Below are 22,940 nucleotides of genomic sequence, written 5' to 3'. Positions count from 1 at the left end.
AGCCAGTGACCTTGGGTCCAAGCTGGTGAGCTTTGCTCAAACCAGATGATCCTACACTCAAGCTGGCGACCTTGGGGTCTCGAACCTGGGTCCTCCGCATCCCAGTCCGATACTCTATCCACTGCACCACCGCCTGGTTAGGCTAGTCCTTTTCACTTCTATTGCATTTCATCAGAAGCAGAATCTAGTTCTGTTGCTAAGTTTTAAGGCCTCCCTGAGAATTGCTCATCAACTTTTTTTTAACATGAAAATAACGAGTCTTCAGTGTGCAAGAATATCTAGCTTCTTTTAAATTAAATTCATTTTATTTTTGTTGCAGCTAATATTTTTTAATTGTAGTGCAATGTTGAATACAGAAACGTTTCCGTTTAGCCACGTTAGGTGTACAGTCCAGGAGCATGCAGCACCTCCACTCTGTTGTGCAGCCGTCACCACCATCCATCTCCAGAACCCCTTTCACGCTGCAGAACTGAGACTGTGTGCCCGTTAAACACTAACTCCCATTTCTGTCTCACTCCGGCTCCTAGCAGCCACCATTCTGCTTTCTGTCTCTAAGGCTCTGACTACTCTAGGTACTGCATATAGCCGTAATCGGATGGTATTTGTTTTTGTGTGGCTGGCTTATTTTACTTAGCATAATTTTATTCATGGTTCATCTAGGCCAGGGGTCCCCAAACTTTTTACACAGAGAGCCAGTTCACTGTCCCTCAGACTGTTGGAGGGCCGGACTATAAAAAAAATTATGAACAAATCCCTATGCACACTGCACATATCTTATTTTAAAATAAAAAAACAAAACGGGAACAAATACAATATTTAAAATAAAGAACAAGTACATTTAAATCAACAAACTGACCAGTATTTCAATGGGAACTATGGGCCTGCTTTTGGCTAATGAGATGGTCAATGTCCGGTTCCATATTTGTCACTGGCGCTGCCACATACAGTACTCCACATACAGTGCTCCTCTCACTGACCACCAATGAAAGAGGTGCCCCTTCCGGAAGTGCGGCGGGGGCCAGATAAATGGCCTCAGGGGGCCGCAGTTTGGGGACCCCTGATCTAGGCTATACCACGTATCAGAAGTGCCTTCCCTGTAAGGCTGAATAATACTCCCTTTTTTTTTGTATATACCATAGTTTGTTTATGTACTGGGCCATTGATGGACACATGAGGTGCTTCCGCCTTTTGGCTCTTGTGAATAATGCTGCTGTGAACATGAGTGTACAAACATCCATTTGAGTCTCTGCTTTTAGTTCTGTTGGGCATATACCCATAAGCGGATCATGTGGTAGTTCTATTTTTAATTCTTTAAAGAGCTTTAATACTGTCCTCCATGGTGGCTGTATTATTTTACATTCCCACCAGCAGTACACAGGGTTTCAATTTCTCCACGTCCTTGCCAACACTTGTTATTTCTTTTTTATTAAATTAAATTTTATTGGGGTGACATTTGTTAACATAATTATTAAAGCCTTTGTGTGTGTGTGTGTGTGTGTGAGAGAGAGAGAGAGAGAGAGAGAGAGAGAGAAATAGGTGTCCTAATCAATATGAAGTGGTAGCTCCTTGTGGTTGTTAACGTTCTTTTTAAGATTGTCTCCTAGCTCTCTTTTAAAATGATTTTAAATAAATAGTAAATCAATTTAAAGAAAAACATTCTATTAAAGTCAGGATTAGGCCCACGTTTTTCTATAAAGGCTAGATAGTAAATATTTTAGACTTTGTGCTCAAGACCAACTACTGAACTCGGCCATTATAGTGCAGAAGTGACTATGGACAACAGGTAAGTGAAGGAGCTTGGCTGTGTTTCAGCAAAACTTCTATTTAGGAACACGGAAATTTGAATTTCATCTCATTTCCACTGTCACAAAAATATTCTTCTTTTGATTTTTCAACCACATGAAAGTGTGAAGCCCCGGCAGCTCAGGGCAGTGCGCAGGCGGGCAGCGTGCCAGGGCTGGCCTGCGGGTCATAGTGTGCAGGCCCCTGGTGCAGGTGGCCGTCAAGTATGGCAGAAATTGTTAGGGTAATCTGAGATTGACTGAAGTTAGGGAAATGGAGTGTTAAAGTAGTTAAGGGAACACAGTGCATTGAGGCCAGTTTTCTTGGAATAAGTAGGGGTTGCCAATGTAATAACTTCTTTCGGTTAGGGCTGGCCAGGGGAGAGCAAGAAAGAGCTGGACAACAGAGAACAGCAATTCTAGCTAAGTTTCACTTTTCATGGATGATTTCTTTTCTTTTGTTTTTTTCATACATTCAGGTTTTTCCAAATTTTATACAGTAGACTTCAGTTTATAATCATAAAAAAGAAACAAGTCTATTATGAGCATGACATTTATAAGCAGGCAGATTTGTAGCTTTCTTTAAACCTACGGAAGCATTAAGAGATCTGATCATACCTTTTACAGAGTTCAGTGGCCAGAGAAGAGACACAGTTGCCCTTCTTGAAACTCAGCTTTTTGCCCTATAGGGGCAAAAAATCATAATGACTTTCACATTAAAGGGGGAAGAACGTTGCCTCAAGTCATTTCTCAGAGTATTTGTTCAAACCGATCCTGAAACTATCCACCTTCAGCCTGAATCCAGCTGCTGTACCTGTCTGGGGTGTGTGAGTGTACGTGCTTTCCTGAAAGTTCTGCAGTAAGGGCTGTGGGAGGCGTGTCCTTTCCCTGCTCCTCCCACAGAAGGGGGAAGGGGGGGTTGACAGGTAGTTTTCCTTTCTAGAGGAGGTGCTTTTATGTTCCGCTGTCCCTTTGTCAGACAGTAGTAATGTTACCCCACTTTCCAATCAGGTCAAAGCAGAAGGCACTGGGTCAGAACAGCAGCTTATACCTGAAAATTTGTTCTCTAAATATAGTGTGGGATGAAACCGTCCTAGCCCAACATTTATCTCAGGGGTAATGGAACATATGGTAATTGACAAAGCAGAATATGTAATGGACAAAATTCGTTGGTCAGCCAGTAACAGGTAAAGGTAAGATAACTAGTACATATCAGCTCAAGAAGTGGTTTAAGAAAGATACTTTCTAAGTTGTTTTATATAGAGAGGGTTACTATACTGAGACTAAAGAAGCAGATGTAACAATTTTCAGCTTGTGAATCCAGAAAATTATGAAAATTTGTTTGCAAAAATTGGAATCATAAAATACATTTAAACTGCTTATGTGTTTCCCTAGATATATAGAAAGCAGTCCTTAGAAAGCACTCTTTGTATTTTGCTCAGCCGTGTGTATTGAATACGTGTGCTCCACACTCTGCAAGGTTCTGGGAGTACGTCAGTGAGCGCACGAGGTGATGCCCTGGCCTCACAGAGCCTGTATTCTGGTGAGGAAGATAATGAACAAGTGTGTGGAAAAGCAAGTACAGATTAGGTGATGAGAAATTCTGGAAGAATTAATCACACTCTGCAAGGTTCTGGGAGTACGTCAGTGAGCGCACGAGGTGATGCCCTGGCCTCACAGAGCTTGTATTCTGGTGAGGAAGATAATGAACAAGTGTGTGGAAAAGCAAGTACAGATTAGGTGATGAGAAATTCTGGAAGAATTAATCAGAGTGAAGGGGAGAGAGTCCGAGTTGGGATAAGCATTTATTTCTCTGCTATTTTATTTTATCATTTTTAAGAATTCATTTATTGATTTGAGAGAGGAAAAAGAGAGAAACATCAATCTGTCCCGGTATGTGCTCTGACCGGAGATTGAACCAGCAACCTTTTTGCATATCAGGATGATGCTCTACCAACCGAGCTATCTGGCCAGGGCTCTCTGCTGTTTTACCTTGGTGATCTCTGAGAAGATGGCTTTGAACACAGACTAGAGCCTGTGCTTTTAAATCTCTGGGAAAAGGGTTCTAGACAGAGGGAAAAGCAAATTCCAAGGAGCTGTGGTGGGAACAGACTTCATATATTTTGGAAACAGTAAGAAGACCCATGTGATTGGATACATGTGGTTGGAGGGAAGGAGGTAATGGTAGGAGGCGAGTTCAGAGATGAGGGTGTCGGGCCTTATAGTCTAAGGAAAGAAATTTGGACTATACTCCAATATTGGAGGAAGCTTTTGGGGCATTTTGAGCAATAAACTGATATAATTTGACATTTAAAAAAACATCATTCTGGCTGCTGTGTTGAAACTGTATTATGGAAAGGGCAAGAGAAAATGAAAGGGCCAGGGAGGAGGCTACTGCAGTGGCTCTGGGGAATGATGCTGTAGTAGCTGAGGCTGTGGTAAGTGCTTGGAGTCAGCTTGTATTTTGGATGTAGACTCTATGGAGGAAAGTGGGTGCTGATGGTGGACTAGGTGTGGTGGGTAAGAAAGAAGAAACCAAGATTTGAGTGCCAACTAGGGGATTTTGATGAAGCTCTGAGCTGAATGGTGATGTCAGTTTCTGATACGGGAAAGATGGAGGGAGGGGTGGGATTGGAGTGGGGATCATGTGGGGCTGAGAACACAGGATATCAAGAGTTCTGTTTTGGATTGAGTAAGAAGTCTGTTAGACCCCCAAGTGGAAAGATCTATGAACTCAGATGTTAGCAGAGAAGTCAGAGATAGGAGGAATGAATTTGGGATAATATAGGTTGAATTTTTATATAGATAATCTTTTAATAATAGGCCTAGATGAAGATTGTTAGAAAGTTGGTATAAATAGAAAACTGGGTTGAATTCAGAGCCCTGATTCAGCCCAACATTTTGAGAAGGAGAAGAGAAAGAGAAGGCAGCAGAGAAGAGTGAGAGGAGTAGACAGTGAAATAGGGGAGAAACGGAGAGTCTGGTATCCCGAAAGACAAAGAAGATAGAGTATGAATTATATTGTCCCATGTCAAAACAATAGGCTTTTGTTTCTTTGACCTTTTACTGTTTTAACCTGGTTTAGTATGCTGTTTTTATCGAACTTGTTTGTGTAAAAGTAACAGCCATAATATGTCCAAATGTCTGTACTGTGTTAGTGGTACAGGAAGCTGTCTAATAAAGACATATACGTGTCATAATTCTTTGTACAAAGTAGGTGCTCAGGAAATATTTATTGACTGAAGAGATTCAAGTTTCTACAGTACATGACCAGTGTTCTTTTTCACAGGCTGACCAGCGTGACCCAGCATGCTTTTGCCTTCTCCCCAGATTGGGGTAGGCAGTTGAGAATCCAGCTTTGTATTTCCATCTGTAGTATATCTTCTCCTCTCCTACCTTTTGCTTTGTCTCATATTAGGTGTAAGCATGTTTTCATCTTGGGTGGTCAGCATTCTTTCCGTGGTGGAAATTAAGGTGTATTCAAGTTTCTCTCCAACTCCAGTTGAATATAAATTTCTGTTTCTGTTACAGAAATGTTACTTTGTAAAATAAGTTTATTATAACTTATTCAGAGAAGGAAAATTACCTCTTTTTATGTTGTTCCAATTTTATATGTATTATTATTATTATTATTATTGCTGTTGCTCTTCAGTGTAAAGTTTGGGAGCTGTAGATAATGTTTTTCATACAAATACTCTGCAGTATAAAAGAGAAAGGGAAGGACGGTTTGGAGAACTCCTTTAATATGTAGCTACTATGCTTTTTATTTTATATATCACTTTATTTAGTCCTCATAATCCTAGGGGTAGGGACTATTAGCACTGTTCTACAGGCTGAGGATTGGAAAGGTGAGATTAAGATACTGGGGAGAGTAGAACTCCTGATCTGTTCACTGAATCATTCTGCTTCCCCCCAAAATGGGGAAAAAAAGCTGCAAAATTTTGGCATACTACAGAATTTTACATCAAATACTACAATGGATGACAAGGGGGACAAAGGCAAACACTGCTGGTCCCTGTCCTGAGAACTCACTCTCATGTGAGAGCCAGGAATACAAGCCATGGCTACATCAGTGGGTCTCATTGTTTATTCTTCACATTTTTAAAAAATTATTGAGGTTCCCGAAAATCTTTTGTTTAAATAGGTGGTATCTACTGATACTTATCAGAATAAAAATTAAAATTGAGAAATTTAAAAATGTTTCATTTATTTAAAATAACAAAATAAAATAAAACCATGTCGTATGTTAACATTTTTATGAACTATACCTATGTTTTCCAACCCACCTTCCCCCCCCAAAATTGAATGAGAAGGGAGGCATTGTTAGTCTAAATTCAGGTAGGCTTAATCTCTACTGGATGAGCTCTTTCCAGGCTCAAGGCTTATCCAGCCCTGTTCTCCTACCTAACAGGTAGGAGCTGTGCTTTGGAAAACCTTGAGGGAAGCCCTTCGTCCACTTACCCAGAGATAGATCTTGAGTGTCAGCCTTGAATGCTTTTTCCCATTCACGTCTTAAAGGCTAGCATACGTCTAATGAAAGAGCATATCTGGGGCAGTGACTTTCATTTAGGTTTCCTATGGCTTGAATAGTATTTAAAGAAAATCCCTTACATTCTAATTAATCACATTAGACAAGTCCTACATTTTTGCACTGCATCCTTTCAGTAATTGAAAACTTCAAACCTTGGCGATTGTTTCTGTGGAATTAGTATTGAGAGTTCTCTTTCAGGGTTTTGTTTTCTTCCAGCATTCCTGTCCATCCCCATCTTTCTCATGACCTTTATTCCCTTTCGTTTATCCGGTATATTTAGTCATCTAATTTACTGCCCGACCCATATTTCAAGGCCGTGATCGTTTGTAGGTGCTCCATGGGACACATGCAGAGGCAGGGAGGGGTGGTCCTTAGGGAGATGCACTTGTATGGGTGTACATGCATTCCTGCCGTAGAGCAAAGCCTGATGCAGACAAAGAATTTTAAGGTCATTGGCACAGTGATGCTTTAGGACGAAGGTACCTTTTGTTTACAGAGTATGTTTTGTTCTTGCTACTGTCAGAAAAACAAAAGCCATTCTGAGCATTCTGAATGATAGGTGATCCAGTTCAGTATTCACATGCTTGATTGCATCTTTAAATATCAGTTTATTTATTGATATTTAATTTCATAATAAATATATTATAAAACAAATATTTTTATATATTACAAAATAAATATTTAAAATAAATATAATTTTATAATAAATATAAACATTAATTTTATAAGTTTATATCTATTCCCCTTTTTTGTTGTTGTTGTTTTTTTTTGTTTTTTTTTTTCTGAAGCTGGAAACGGGGAGAGACAGACTCCCGCATGCGCCCGACCGGGATCCACCAGGCACGCCCACCAGGGGCGACGCTCTGCCCACCAGGGGGCGATGCTCTGCCCCTCCGGGGCGTTGCTCTGCCACGACCAGAGCCACTCCAGCGCCTGGGGCAGAGGCCAAGGAGCCATCCCCAGCGCCCGGGCCATCTTTGCTCCAATGGAGCCTCAGCTGCAGGAGGGGAAGAGAGAGACAGAGAGGAAGGAGGGGGTGGCGGTGGAGAAGCAAAATGGGCGCTTCTCCTATGTGCCCTGGCCGGGAATCGAACCCGGGTCCCCTGCATGCCAGGCCGACGCTCTACCGCTGAGCCAACCGGCCAGGGCCTCTATTCCCCTTTTTTATATCTACTTCACTCGAAGTGCACAGAACTATATTTTGCCCCCTCACTTCCCTTTAAAGTCTTCAACTCTATTTGGGCTCAGGTTATAGAGTATATATAATCAATCCTACTCTTCATCTGTGAGGACACTGTTTCTGTTCAAAAAGGTGGGCGGATCAAGAGACAGCTCTCTGTACCAATATTTTCTCTTGGAGAGGACATGATTCTGGAATTCAGCTATCGTCAGTATGTTCACAGGAATACTTACTCTCAAGGAATCTGAAAAGTGATCTTCTCGGAGACTTCTTGTCGTGGGTCTCGGCCACCAAGCTGAGTTACCCTGAGGGTGGTGCAATGGGCAGAGGTGCAGCAGGAGCTGGTCAGGTTCAGCTCTGGCCCCCTGGGTTGCTCAGGGCCAGCTGAATGCCGAATCCTGGCCTCCTGTCCCCAGTGTGAAGGAGTGAAAGTGTGTCTGCATGTGTTTGTCATCGTCACTTAAAAATTTTGGATGGCGGGTTTAATTTTCTATGAAAGGACTTATTGTGCTGACACAGTGAGGTTTGCCCTTTCTTTCCTCTACAACCTGCACGTACTCTCTACACATCAATTATTTCTCTCAGTATTCCATTGCTGAATTGATGATATCTCTCCCCTATTTTTCATACGAGTTTTGCCCTTTCCTTGTTTAACACTCCTGCTTCTTTTTGCCTTCTTTTTCTTTCCTGATTTTTGCTGCTTTGCTTTACCATTCTATCCTCTTTATTTCTCCATATCATGTTTCCTCCTCCTTTCTTTCTCCCTTTTCTGCAAGCATCTTCTTCCTTTTTCCTATATTTCCCCATATTTTGCTCACCCCTTAACTATAGAAGATAGACTATGTTGTTAATTGAGCTGAAATGAAAGACTTAAGTTATTTTCCAACTATATAAGCATTAGAACCAGCTAGTCCTTGTGATTGTGATTTAAAAACAAAACTTTTTATCAGACACTTGCTTAATAATGTGATTTACACGAAGTGTGAAGGGCTTGTCTCACTATACACTTAAGTGTTTATTAAATGCATAACGTGAGCTGTAGCGTGTTTTGGAGGTAGGATCTGCTGTTGGCTGCATCGCCACATTGCTATATTGTGCTTGGGGATTTGCTATATAATGAGCTTCTTGCTGTGTTTCTGTGCAGCCGTCTGTGAAAATGGATGTCAGAATGGTGGACGTTGTATTGGACCCAACCGCTGTGCTTGTGTTTATGGATTCACTGGTCCACAGTGTGAAAGAGGTAAGAAAAGAGAAATGAGAACTTCCCTTTGGAGAAGTTTAGTTTATTGTAAAAATGTTTAATTATTTTTGTTATCCCATGAGAACTCTTCACATGAAGTAATATTTTCATTTTTCTTTAGTTATGTCTATCACTTGAAGGGAAAGATTTTGAAATATAAATAATAGCAACACAAGTGTCCAGTTTTTTTTCCACCAGAGTGGCCTTAGTTCAAGAGGCCAAATCTGGGGCTGTCTCTATGGTAATTTTGAATGAGTGACTGAAGGCATATTCTAGTTATGTGCTTAATTGAAATTGAGAGTCATTGTTGGGAGCTCTGTCTTTATTAAAAAAAAATAAAGTCAAGATATTCTTGGCTACAAAACCAACAAAAATGGTATTAATTGCCTTATGCAATGGAACTATATTATATTGCATAACAAAAAGTGCAGAGCTAGTGAGCTTCGGTAAGATGTGATCAAGATTTTCCCACTGTTACTGTGCTTCTCCTGGTCCTGTCCTCCTTTGTGTGAGTTTTCCCCTACCCTGGAATTCTTTGTGGTTGTAAAAGGAATGACAGTATTAACTGAGGCAACATGCTTCCCTGTTGACATCTAGAGAGGGAAAATTTCTCTTCTAACCATGGGCCAATAAGAATTCCATACGTTGATTGGCTTAAGCTTTAGTTTTGAACCAGTCCATTGCAAGGTGGCTGGTTTTAATACTATGTTTGATGCAGACTTATCAGGACCTATCCTTGGAGCAAAAGATAATGTCAGCTTCCCCAAAGTCATGTGGAGGGGAGAGTTTGGTATCTGAACTTAGAAGATGTTCTGTTGAAAGGAGAAAAGGGGTAGGGTAATGGATGCTGGGTATGCATCTAGCATTGTCCACTCTATTCTTTAAATGATCAGCCAAGCCAATATGAAAGCAATTTACCATAATTTGAATTAGCAGTTAAACTCATGACCTACAGTAGACTACTGAAAATCCCTGTATTGATGTACTAAGTAAACTATTAATAATGTCCTGGTAGCAATTGGGTGCCAGCAGTATATCAAATAAGTTAAACCTTATACAATGTGATAAATAACTATTTAGCACTGAACCATAAGAGTAAAGGTAAGATTAAACTAAAAGCATTATTTCATAATCATTCATAATTATATACATCCACTATTTTTCCAGGGCTTGTCACAGCATCTAAAATTGTATGGAACTTTCTTTGTTGCAAAGCTTTAGCATATATGAAATATTATAGATAAGTAATGGTGATGGTTTATGTATGTATGTATAAAGGCTTTGAATTGCAAAGAAACTTTATACTTTGAAAATTAAACTCATTACTCTGACAAAAATATCATCTTGATATTCAGGTTAACTCGAGAAGAAACTGAGAAGTTAGAGTTAATTGGGGAAGTTAAAAAAATAAGATGTATGCAGCCTTTTAACTAATATATATGTTTTATATATATATATTTATATATATGTATGTATGTATAAAGATATTTATATTACTCCTAAGGTAACTGAGATTTATTGAGACTGAAATACATTCCACAAATGACAGAGTTTATAGTTACACTTCGGATAAATTTAAATGTCTTTACCAGATGTTTTTATTTGGGCAAGAAAAATTAATTATGAAATGTTAGCATAAAAAGATAAGTTGTTAAGAATGGGATAACACAAATTTTCTAGATGATGTTAAGTTTATTTAAATACCATAGAATGGAAAATAGTTAAATTTAAAATTTCAAACATAATTATAATTGGTGGAGATGATGTTCATTTTTCTGGAAGTCATGTAAGCTTTGCAGCTCTGTCACCCTGAAGCCGACTTCAAGTTCAGTTGGCAAAGGAATTGGGTAGTTTTAGCTCAGAGGCTTCCAAGGCATTACATCATTGTTCTTCAACAGTTATTCATTCACTAGATTTGTTAGTCCTTACTAAATTTATGGGAGTCCTATAAAGACCTACGTATATTTTACATGTACAGTAGCATGTTTTCAGAAGAAATTACAAAATTAATTAGTTAACAAATTGGCCTGAAGGATATTTTTTAAAATGTGGGCTTGTTTCTTAAAAATATTTTGAATTACTACCCTTCAGCTGAAAGTTCTAAAACTTCATTTCTTTCAAAGAAGGAGTTAGTAATTTCCACTCTTAGATCGCAACCATGAACTTGAATGCCTTTAAAAGATTTTTCAATTAAATATTTTAAATGTATAACAGCTAAACCTACTAAAAGTGGAGTCCAGCACTTTTCTCAAAAAACATCGTCTGCATAGATACAAGAGGAATAACTTACGTTGAGGTTAGTGACTTAGGTTCATGCGCCTTCTTAACCTTTAGAGTTGGTGTTGGGTTGTTTTCAATTACAGAATTTCAAAGCATATGTTCTCTGTGTTCTTTAAAAAAAAGACTTTTGTAAAGTTAGGGATTTTTTTTCCTCCTTAATGTAGAAGACATATAATTTTTTTTTCTTAATTGGCCTCTGGGGATCAGTTGTATGATAAAACATGGCTGCTTTTCCAGCTATCTGGGCTTCTGGCAGACTGGTTTCCGGACTGGAGACAGAGACTGCTGGTAACTAATGGCTGGCAGGATTGTGGTATTTAACTTGAATCTTGGGGCCGGGTAAGCAGAACCTCTTTGGAGTACTCTTCTCACTCTTGTTGATATGTACAATGACCTTTTATACTTATCATTAAAAAAAAAAAAGAAAAATTTCTGTGGCCACGTGCTGATTATAACATGCAGACAGATCAGCTGTGTTGAAGGCACATGAAGGCACTCAATTCTTTTTGCATCTCTTTCCAATCAGATGGCATTTAAAAAATGATAAATATTGCACTTAATACTCTATATACTGAAAAAACATAGAAATGGAATCAGCATTATATACCAAGACTTTGTGTTTTCTTTCTTCTAATACTTAACATATATCTTATTATTTACCAGTAGGAACTTAGAGAGGGTGGGCAGGCAAGAAATGAATTTACCTAAGAAATTTCTGGACAATATATAATACAATGATTAATTGATCATAAATGAGGCCTGCCCAAAGTTCCTGTTTCAGTTTCTTTGACTAAAGTGATTGATGAAACCTCTCATTTTTTAATTGAACTTTCTTTGGACCTTGTATAAGGATCAGCTCTTAGAAATATATTCTAGACTCTTTAAAATTATGTAGGAATTACTCCCATAAATTGTTTGTATCATTTAAATATGACTTCCTTTAAAAAGGGCGTAAATTAGGTAACATTTCAAATACCTTTATGCTTAGTGAAATTGTCTCTAAAATGTACATTTTTCCAGTAAATGGTACCTTAAAAAGGAGGATTGGAGATTTACTTTTTAATTTGTTGACTTTGTTAAGAGTTCTTTTTCAACAATCTGAATCTACATTGAAAAGAAAAAGTGAGATCAAGTTGCCCAAGTTAAAGTTTAGAAAAACCTAAACTTTCAAGCCTTGATGTCAATGAAAAATGGAAGCATTTCCTTCAGGGTTACTTTTTATTTTTATTATTTATTTATTTATTTATTTATTTATTTATTTATTTATTTATTTTGTATTTTTCTGAAGCTGGAAATGGGGAGAGACAGTCAGACAGACTCCTGCATGCGCCTGACCGGGATCCACCCGGCACACCCACCAGGGGGGCGACGCTCTCCCCACCAGGGGGCGATGTTCTGCCCCTTCGGGGCGTCGCTCTGTTGCGACCAGAGCCACTCTAGCGCCTGGGGCAGAGGCCAAGGAGCCATCCCCAGGGCCCAGCCCATCTTTGCTCCAATGGAGCCTTGACTGTGGGAGGGGAAGAGAGAGACAGAGAGGAAGGAGAGGGGGAGGGGTGGAGAAGCAGATGGGCGCCTCTCCTGTGTGCCCTGGCCGGGAATCGAACCCGGGACTTCTGCACGCCAGGCCGACGCTCTACCACTGAGCCAACCGGCCAGGGCCTCCAGGGTTACTTTCATAAAGTCATTCAGCTGGAGAACTTAATGCATGAACTCAGTGACAAAAAGTGTGCTGAGAAGGAGTGACTCAGCCTCTGCCTGAATGCCTCCAGTCACGGGCTGTCATTGTCAGTCTTGATTGTTCAAGCTGTGCATTATCACACACCTGCCGAGTCTGCAGATTTCACATGGATAGCACTGCCCTTATTGCCTAGGTCAGTAGGAACATGATGGTGGTAATGCTTCCGAAAGGGATCAACCCCTGCTCTAGGAGTCAGTCACGGTCTACCACTCTGGTTTGCATTATGGGAACATGAAGTCTAATCATAAGCTTCTGAGTTATTCCGTGCATTTTTGTTTGTTCACCCACATTTCAGGAGGTAAAGTAACTGTGGCAGCTACTGAATCTACTCACGGTTTGTGCCGCTTCACCACGAACAAGAGTGGAAGCAGGCAAATCAGGGTTTTCCTGATTTTCTGGGAATTATGTACACCAGATCCAAGTGTGTTCAAAAATAATTGATACACTTATTAGTCAACATAAATCCCATGATCTTGCGATTTATTACAAAGTATGCAGGGTGGATTTGTTCAGCCTATGAACACCCAAGCAACATAGCAAATTAATAGTGTGACCAGGAACACAGGGGAGCATGAAGAGAGAACAGGATGGTATTATGTAGACTTTTTTTTTTGTATTTTTCTGAAGCTGGAAACAAGGAGGCAGTCAGACTCCCGCATGCGCCCGACCGGGATCCACCCGGCATGCCCACCAGGGGGCGATGCTCTGCCCATCCGGGGCATCGCTCTGTCACCTGGGGCAGAGGCCAAGGAGCCATCCCCAGTGCCCGGGCCATCTTTTGCTCCAATGGAGCCTCAGTGCGGGAGGGGAAGAGAGAGACAGAGAGGAAGGAGAGGGGGAGGGGTGGAGAAGCAGATGGACACCTCTCCTGTGTGCCCTGGCCGGGAATCGAACCCGGGACTTCCGCACGCCAGGCCAACGCTCTACCACTGAGCCAGCTGGCCAGGGCCGTTATGTAGACTTCTATACAATAAATTTCATACCTCCAAGAAATGCAGAGCAGTACTTTTTTAGAAGAATTTTCTTTCATTATAATATTCTTACATAAAGTAGCACGTGCTTATTATAAAATAATTTTAAAATAAGACAAGATAAAACAAGAAAATGCAGTTATTTATAATTTCTCCGCTAGAATGCATTACTTTTAACATTTTGTAGAATAGACTATTTTCTACTGCATGTACAGTGTTTACAAAGATAGGGTTTTTCCATTCTTACTGGAATCTGCTGTCACATGAAAAGTACTTCTATCCTGCTTTTCCTTTTGTGTAATGAGATACATCATACTATGCTAGAGATGGTAAAAGCTGCACTGAGGGTGAGGCCACTGTGTTCTCTACAACCATATATTTGTAAGGTTATTTTTTTTGATCTTACAGATGAGGAAACTTTGCCCAGGTCAAACTTCTGGTATCATTGGGAGTACAAAGACAGGAGGAGGTTATCAAATAATCTGATTGAAGATCTGAAACTCAATTACTGTGAGAGAGCTGCCTGCTCTAATTATATTTCTTATTAGTTGATATTTAGAGTCATTTCTAGGTTTTTTTCTCATTCTGTTGGATTTTTGTATTTTAGAAATCCCATGATAAAAAGTTATGTAGATAAATCTAACTCTGTGATTTTATTCTTAAGATATATATCAGAAATTTAGCTGCTGAGTTGTTGAGCTTGGGAGAATTTAAAGCTTTCAATATATTTAAATCCCTCTAAAATGCTCCTAATGGTTTATTCCTTTGGTATTGTGTTTAGAAAACCTTTTCCCATCCACTGATCTTATAAAAATCTATCGGTTTTTTTTCCCCCTAGTGCTTTTGGGATTTGGGATTTTACTTTGCTTTATCTTTTTAACAAGTTAGAACATATAGGAGTGTGACTGTATTTATTTATAAATATCAAATATCAGTTGAGTGGTTATTAATAATTAGACTATTAATGAGGAGCAAATGATCTCTTTAAAGAACAGAACTAGTCATGTACTTTAAACATTAAATGTAATACAACAGAGAAAATACTGTAATGGAGTAAGAACAATTTTGTGGGAGAACTCAGAAATGCTTCCTGATTAAGATAAAATTAGAAAAGTCTTCCTGAAGTTAATCTCAATTAAAAATAAAACTCATTCTAATGGGAAAACAGTAATTGACTAATTCTTTTATTGCTATTTTAAGGAATTGATCTTCCTATATTGATACTATGATTGAATCTTATTCTAAATAACATCATTTAAACTCCATAATTAATTACCAATCATTACAGTCACTGTGGTGAAATTTGTTTTGTAGAAATAAGATATCTCCCTCCTTTTCTTTGCACTTTGAAGATTTAGTGAGAATGAAATGACAAGGAATAGAGAGAGCATGTTACCAACTGCAGATGTCAAACTCACAAGCGCCCACATGTGCGCACACACACATTTCTGCACTCAGGAGGCTGTTAAGAACATTTTATAACCTTGCACTCTCTAAGCTAAACTTAGCCTTAAATGGGCATCAGAGAAATACCAAAAGATCTGTGAGAACTTAACTTTTGGCACTAGCTCAGATGACATCCTTATCTTGAATGCCATTAAGAATACAAGGGAAGGAAAACAAGAGAGAAAAAGCAGACAGTGAGAGCTGGAAGAAAGGGATGGGAAGAAGAAAGTGAAATAATAGAAGAGGGAGATGCAATGCTAATAGCAGGAGTAGAGATGCTTTTCTGTGTAAAGGAAGGGTCTAAGTTTGGGAGGAAATCAGTTTATTCATTGATCTGATCAGGGAGAGGTGAGAGTTTTTATTTCTCATTCTTCAATTTCAGCCTCTGCTATTTAGATCTGTGCAGTAAGACTGAATGTGTTTACAGTCTTAAACCCTGATGCTTTATTTATGAAATTATTTTGAATTAAAGCAGTATTTTCATTTATGCCAGCTCTAAGGGCCTTATTTATATATTTCTTTGTTTGTTTTTGGTTTATCTACCTAGACGGAAGGAAATCTATAATACAAAATTAAAATATTCAAACACTTTATATTTGTGTAATTCCGTAAATACTTTCCTGTTCCCAGTTTCAGTATCAGGTCAGAAGACAATTAAAGGTGTGGAAAGTGGGCAAAGCTACCATACAAACACAAATTAAATATAATGGAAAGTTATGTAAGATTTAGCCAAAAGTAATTAATAATAATAAAAGGTGCATGTGTGGGGGGATAGAATTTATTTAATATACACTATAAATTTCAAAAATCCCAAACATTATAAATTTGTAAATAGCATCTGTCTCCAAGGGTTTCAGATAATGGGTTGTGGACCTACAGTTACCTTATAGATTTATTGGGATGATTAAAAGCAATAATATGTTAAGCTTTGGATACATTAATAGGTGGAGTGCCTGGAACATGGTAGGCATCCACTAAGCGTCTTTGTTGTGTTTTAGGAACACAGGATGTAATCAGAATCAAGACTTAATAGTAAGACCTGTGTGACCTTAGCAATGTGATTGCCTTATCTGATCCCTGTTTCTGCATTTGTAATAGGTGTCTATTATGTCAAACTTAAATTATTTTGTGAGGCATAAATTATATATATAGGGTAACACCTGGCACTCAGTAAATGATAATCATTGATGCTAGTCTCTCAATTTTTTTTTTTAATGTGGAAGGTGGGAAGATAGTGAGATAGGCTCCTGCAAGTGCCCTGACCAGGATCCACCTGGCAACTCCATCTGGGGCTAATGCTCGAATCAGCCAAGCTATCTTCTGCACTGGGGGCCCATGTTTGAGTCAGTCGAGCCACTGGCTGCAGGAGGGGAAGAGGGAGAAAAGGGGAAGGAGAGAGAAGCAGATGATTGCTTCTCTTGTGTGCCCAGAATGGATATCAAACCCGGGACATACATACACCGAGCTGACACTCGATCCACTGAGCTAACCAGGCAGGGGCAATGCTAATCTATTTTAACTGGACTCCTCAGTTTCCAAAAAGATATGGTGGCTGGCTTATTCAAAATGGATTTTTCGAAAGTGAGATTTTGAATGGGGAATAAAAAGATTTTTTTAACAATAAGACATACAAGTAAAGTTTAATGTTTTTTTCTTAGAGAGTGGAAGCATTCAGAATAAATAGTGTATTTTAGGAGAGTCACGTTCCTGGAATGAGCATTAAATGAGAGATAAACTGTCTAGTCAGTGTCTAGCACAGATTTCACTGCTCCATAAATGATAAGCTATAATTATGAAAAAGAAAGCCAAGATATGATGTGCTGTCTCTGACAAAATTGTCTTGATGAATGAACAAGACTGCTCCAGGATCACTGGGACTGTCTCAAGTCAGGGTACATCAGTTGTGAACAATATAAATTTCATTGTTTAATTTCATGGATTTATTTTTTGTGATCATGCAGATCAATTGAAATATATTGTATATCATCACAATCTTATATGTCACGCAGTGGAATTTTTTGACACTATCTTATTTAGATGTATTTCTATTGCAAATAGCAATGTTGCTGTCAGTAGTTACTATTTAACTGGTCTCTTCAGTGTTAGTTTCTTCCTATGTGCAAGGTCTGGTTCTAAGCATTTCACAATGTAACTAATATATATGTAGAATTTATTTTTCCAGAGGTACTTGTAATCAGTAGAGTTGCATATTGCTAAATTTAATAGAAATAGATCAGAGGGGTCTTTGAACAGTCCAGAGGTCAGTTCCTCTGTGAAGCTTTCTTGGCACCCCACCTCACCCCTTACCTTGCTTTTCAGGCAAAAAAATAGGCATACTTTCCTTTTATCATACCTCTCATGTGTTCCATTCCATCATTGTGTTGTGACCGTTCATTTACTTGGCTTGACCCAGAGAAGAGCAGAGATTTTTATCTTAAAATTGCTTTGTGTTCCCTCTACGTCACACAATGCAATACATATTTGTAAGTACACTATGTATGTGACTACATAAGCTTGTGGGTTCCAAGTAGAAGAAATAGGGTGATAAAAAGTGCAGATATAATAAAAGTCCTCATTCAGTAGTATGGCTATGACACAGTTAATGAACAGGAAGAGTAGGAGATGAGGCTGGAAAAATAGACCGGGACTTTCATATACAAGTCTGAAATGCCGGAGTCAAGAGGCTGCCCTCTGCTCAGGATTGGGGAGCGGGATTATGAAGGGCTTCTGTCCTTGAAAGTAGTTCTCTGTGAAGGGTGATCTGGCTGACAAAAAGCAGCAGAGGGGTGAAGAGGCTGAAGGCAGAGACACCAGTCAAAGGAATTCATTACATGTCAGTGAGATCACTGCAGTGGATCTTTTACGTTTGTATAATGTTTTCACTCAAGTTGCAATTCATGTGTGCACAGATCAAGTTATTAGTGTTAATTTGCAATGTAAAATTCTCTAATATTGGGGGAAGTAACATTTATTGAACATTTACTGTGATAAGAGCTTTAGAAGAATTAACCCAAAGATACCTTTATCTAAAATGTTTATTACCAGTAAGAAAACCGAGGCACAGAAGTAAAAAAAATTGTTCAAATTCACCCGTCTAATAGATTAAGTAGGATTTGAACCCAAGTGCTATAATCTTAAAATGAATGTATTTAACCACAACTTTTTAAAGAGAGACACAACATTGCAAAAAGTAATATATTTACAGTCTTTAGAACTATATTGTTCCATATGAGACTGATAATAAGATACATCCTACCAAGTGACTGAAAGGAATATTTGCTATTTTTGTATTCTTTTGTTCTATATAGCCTAGGGAAATATTTTTAGTATATAAATTTCATGTTGTACCTCTTTCAATTTATACACCCAAATTTCTTTATGTAGATGATCTTCTAAAATTAGAATTTGATATTCACAACTCATAGTGCTTAAAACAAAATTGAGCTTTCTGTTTGAAAAACAGAATAAAATATATGAAACGATGATTTTCAAGATATTGGATATCAGGTGACAAAAGATAGTGACTCCCAAAAGAAGGGTTCTGTTAGATCTCATCAGCTTGCTACTCAAGAGTTTTTCCAGACTCTGCTGAAGACTTAGAGAACCCAGGCATAGCCTTTCAGGTTCCTTACATTGAGGAGATAGAGTTGAGATGCGGGGGAGGCCAAGAGGGCTAGAGTTTTTACAGCAGAATACTGGAGAGGAGAAAGCTGGATATTAGAACTCTGGAGCTGTACAGAGAATCTGTTTTAAAATTTCTGCAGAATAATATCAGTATATGCATGTGAATAATCTACTTGAGGCTGAAGAAGGAATCACACAAAAGAATTAGAAGGAGCAATACTCAGAATACAAATAGCCCAGAATTATGCCTGCTCCTTTAAACCACATTAGAGAATGACATAATCTGCGAGGCAATGGTTTAGGTACTATGAAAGGTCCTACCTCAGTAATGGGGAATAATAGCCATAGACTAAATGCTGCTCTGGTCCTAGAAGATAAATCCTAAAAGCAACATCCAGAAGGATTATTTATTTAAGAATAAAATTCAACAATAGTTACAAGAATATAAAATAAGCTAAGCATCAGTAAGGTAAAATTCACAATATATTACACCTTATGTAATTATTGATAAAAAAATTTCCTACAAATGGGAGAGTATGAGCATAATGAGAAGAATTATCAATCAATCAAAATCTACCCAGAACCTATAAATTTTAGAATTAGCAGACAAGGAGGTTAAAACAGTTCTTATGAGTAAATTTCATATGTTTCTAAAGCTACAGGAAAGATTCAAAATGTTAAATAGAGATGTGGATCCAAATAGAATTTCTGAAGGTGAAGACTACAAATCTGAGGTGAAAAATATTCTCAGTGGGATTAATAATAGGTTAGACATTGTAGAGGAAAAGATTAGTGAACTGGAAAGCATAGGGATAGAAATTATTCAAAGTGGAATGCAGAGAAAAAAAGGGTAAAAGATATAGGAGAGTATTATTGAGTTTTGTGGCAACTTCCAGTTTACTACATACATGTAATTGGAATAATCAAAGGAATGATGGCCGAAAAAAATATTTTGGAAGTAATAATGGTCAGAAAATGCTCAAAATTGATGAATGCTTAAACTGACAGAACCAAGAAAATTAATGAACGCCCCCAAAAAGAAACATGAAAATTACATCAATAATTATCATAATTAAATTACTCCAGCGAGGTTGCAGAGAAGAATCTTAAAGGCAACTAGAAAAAAAAAAAAAAAGACACATTTAATATGGGGGGGAGGGAAGATGACAAATTTCTTGTCAGAAACAGTGTAAGTAAAACAAACAATGGGACAGCATACTTAAAATACTGAAATAAAAAATTCTCCACCTAAAATTCTATATCTACAAAAATATTTAAAAACAAAGGCAAAATAAAGCTTTTTTTAAACATATAAAAGATGAAAGAAGTCATTACCAGCAGACCTGCACTGCACAAAATGTTAAGGGCAGTCCTTTATGCAGAAGAAAGTTATTGTCACAGACAAATATGAATCCATACAAAGGACTGAAGAGCATTAAAATGGTAACTATGTAATTTTTTTTAGTATTTAAATCTCTTTAAGCAATTGGTTGTTTAAAGAAAAAATAATTTTAATGTTCTGTGGAGTTTATAGCAGATGTGGTGGTAAAACATGGTAGAATAATAACACAAAGGCTGTGAGAGCCTTATATTCTTTGTCAGGTAATCTTACTTAGAAATAGACATTGATGATTTAAAAGTATGTACTCCAAACATTTAAACAAACACTACAAATTATAGTTATAAGTAATAAACCAACAAAAGATGATAAGATTAATAAAAAAATAAACTAGATAATGAATGGACAATTAGAAAACAAATACAAAGTAGTAGAGTTAAATTTAGCCTATCTGTAATCATTTAAATGTGTAAATGGTCTCAACATTTCAGTTATAAGGCAGAGGTTTTTAGGATGAAAGGGCAATATACAATTATATATTGCCTATAAGAAACCTGTTTTAAGTAAAAGATACTAATAGAGTGAAAATATGGAAAAAGAATGCCTGGCTGCTACTAATCAAAAGAAAGCTGGAGTGCCTGAAATCAGAGTAGATTTCATAGCAAAGACTAGCATCAGGAATAAAGAAGGTCATTTTAGCCTGACCTGTGGTGGTGCAGTGGATAAAGCATCAACCTGGAACGCTGAAGTCGCCAGTTTGAAACTCTGGGCTTGTCTGGTCAAGGCAAATATGGGAGTTGCTGCTTCCTGTTCCTCCCCCACTTCTCTCTCTCTCCTCTCTAAAAATGAATAAATAAAATAAATCTAAAAAAAAATTAAAATAAAGGCCCTGGTCGGTTGGCTCACTGGTAGAGCGTCAGCCTGGTGTGCAGGAGTCCCGGGTTCGATTCCCAGCCAGGGCACACAGGAGAAGTGCCCATCTGCTTCTCCACCCCTCCCCCTCTCCTTCCTCTCTGTCTCTCTCTTCCCCTCCCGCAGCCAAGGCTCCATTGGAGCAAAGTTGCCCTGGGCGCTGAGGATGGTTCCATGGCCTCTGCCTCAGGCGCTAGAATGGCTCTGGTTGTGACAGAGCAATAGCCCAGATGGGCAGAGCATCGCTCCCTGGTGGGCATGCTGGGTGGATCCCTGTCGGGCCCATGCGGGAGTCTGTCTGACTGCCTCCCCGTTTCCAACGTCAGAAAAAAAAATTAAAATAAAATAAATAACATTAAAAAAGGCTGTTTTATAATTATAAAAATGTCAGCTAATTAAAAGTATATTACAATTCTAAGCATTCACATACCCAGTAACATAGCTTCAAAATATATGAAGTAAAAACTGATAGAACTACAAGGAAGAATAAACAAACTGAGAGTTACAGATGGAAATTTCAGTACCCTTCTCTGAATAACTGGTAAGTGATAGAAAGTCATAAGGATGTAAAAGATTCAAACAACATCATTAATCTGTTTGATGCATTAATGTTTACAGAATACTCCACCACATGACAGCAGGAAATGCACATTCTTTTTAAGTGAATGTAGAACATTTAGCAAGATCATATTGAGTCATAAATCAAGTTTCAATAAATTTAGAAGGATTCAAGTTATGCAGTGTAGTTTCAGTCCGTAATGGAGTTAAATTAAAAATCAATATCAGAAAGATCTCAAGAAATTACCCAAACATTCAGAAACTGTATAACTCATTTTAATACCTATGCATTAAAGAAATCATTTGAAATTAGAGAAAGCATTTTGAACTGAATGAAAATGAAAACACAGTATTTCAGAATTTGTGAGATGCCACTAAAGCAGTATGTAGAGAAAAATACACAGCTCTTAAGGTAAATGTTAAAAGAGGTCTCAAGTCAGTGATCTCAGTTATTCATTAAAAAATTTGAAAAAGAAGGACAAATTACATCAAAGTAAGAAGAAGAAAAAAAAAGTTTAGAGTGAAAATAAAGAAAATAGACTCCAGCCTGACCAGGCAGTAGCGCAGTGGATAGAGCATCAGACTGGGATGCAAAGGACCCAGGTTCAAGACCGTGAGGTTGCCAGCTTGAGTGCGTGCTCATCTGGTTTGAGCAAAAGCTCACCACCTTGTACCCAAGATCGCTGGCTTGAGCAAGGGGTTTCTTGGTCTGCTGTAGCCCCACAGTCAAGGCACATATGAGAAAGCAATCAATGAACAACTAAGGTGCCACAATGAAAAACTGATGATTGATGCTTCTCATCTCTCCATTCCTGTCTGTCTGTGACTCTCTCTTTTTTTTTAATTTTTTGTTTTTCTGAAGTTGGAATCGAGGAGGCAGTCAGACAGACTCCTGCATACGCCCGACCGGGATCCACCCAGCATGTCCACCAGGGGGTGATGCTCTGCCCATCTGGGGCGTTGCTCTGCTGCAACCAGAGCCATTCTAGCACCTGAGGCAGAGGCCACAGAGCCATCCTTAGCGCCCGGGCCAACTTTGCTCCAATGGAGCCTTGGCTGCGGGAGGGGAAGAGAGAGACAGAGAGGAAGGAGAGGGGGAGGGGTGGAGAAGCAGATGGGCGCTTCTCTTGTGTGCCCTGGCCAGGAATCGAACCCGGGACTCCTGCACGCCAGGCTGACGCTCTACCACTGAGCCAATTGGCCAGGGCCCTCTTTTTTTTTTTTTTTTTTTTCACAGAGACAGAGAGAGAGAGAGAGAGAGAGTCAGAGATAGGGATAGATAGGGACAGACAGACAGGAATGGAGAGAGATGAGAAGCATCAATCATTAGCTTTTCGTTG

At 38.6% G+C, this 22,940-nt stretch overlaps 1 protein-coding gene across 1 annotated transcript in view; it reads left to right on the top strand.

The window, feature by feature from the left end:
- Positions 1–22,940, top strand: part of FBN2 (fibrillin 2) — a 286,570-nt gene that overhangs the window by 9,528 nt on the left and 254,102 nt on the right. Inside the window, exon 5 of the mRNA XM_066276820.1 lies at positions 8,637–8,732. Coding sequence (XP_066132917.1) covers positions 8,637–8,732 — 96 coding nt within the window. The remainder of the gene's footprint in view (positions 1–8,636; positions 8,733–22,940) is intronic.

This window comes from Saccopteryx bilineata, chromosome 4, assembly GCF_036850765.1.
Source record: "Saccopteryx bilineata isolate mSacBil1 chromosome 4, mSacBil1_pri_phased_curated, whole genome shotgun sequence".
In the NCBI taxonomy this organism is placed as follows: Eukaryota; Metazoa; Chordata; class Mammalia; order Chiroptera; family Emballonuridae; genus Saccopteryx; species Saccopteryx bilineata.
The sequence above is the reverse complement of the archived record's forward strand: the minus strand, read 5'-3'. Positions and strand labels throughout refer to the sequence as shown.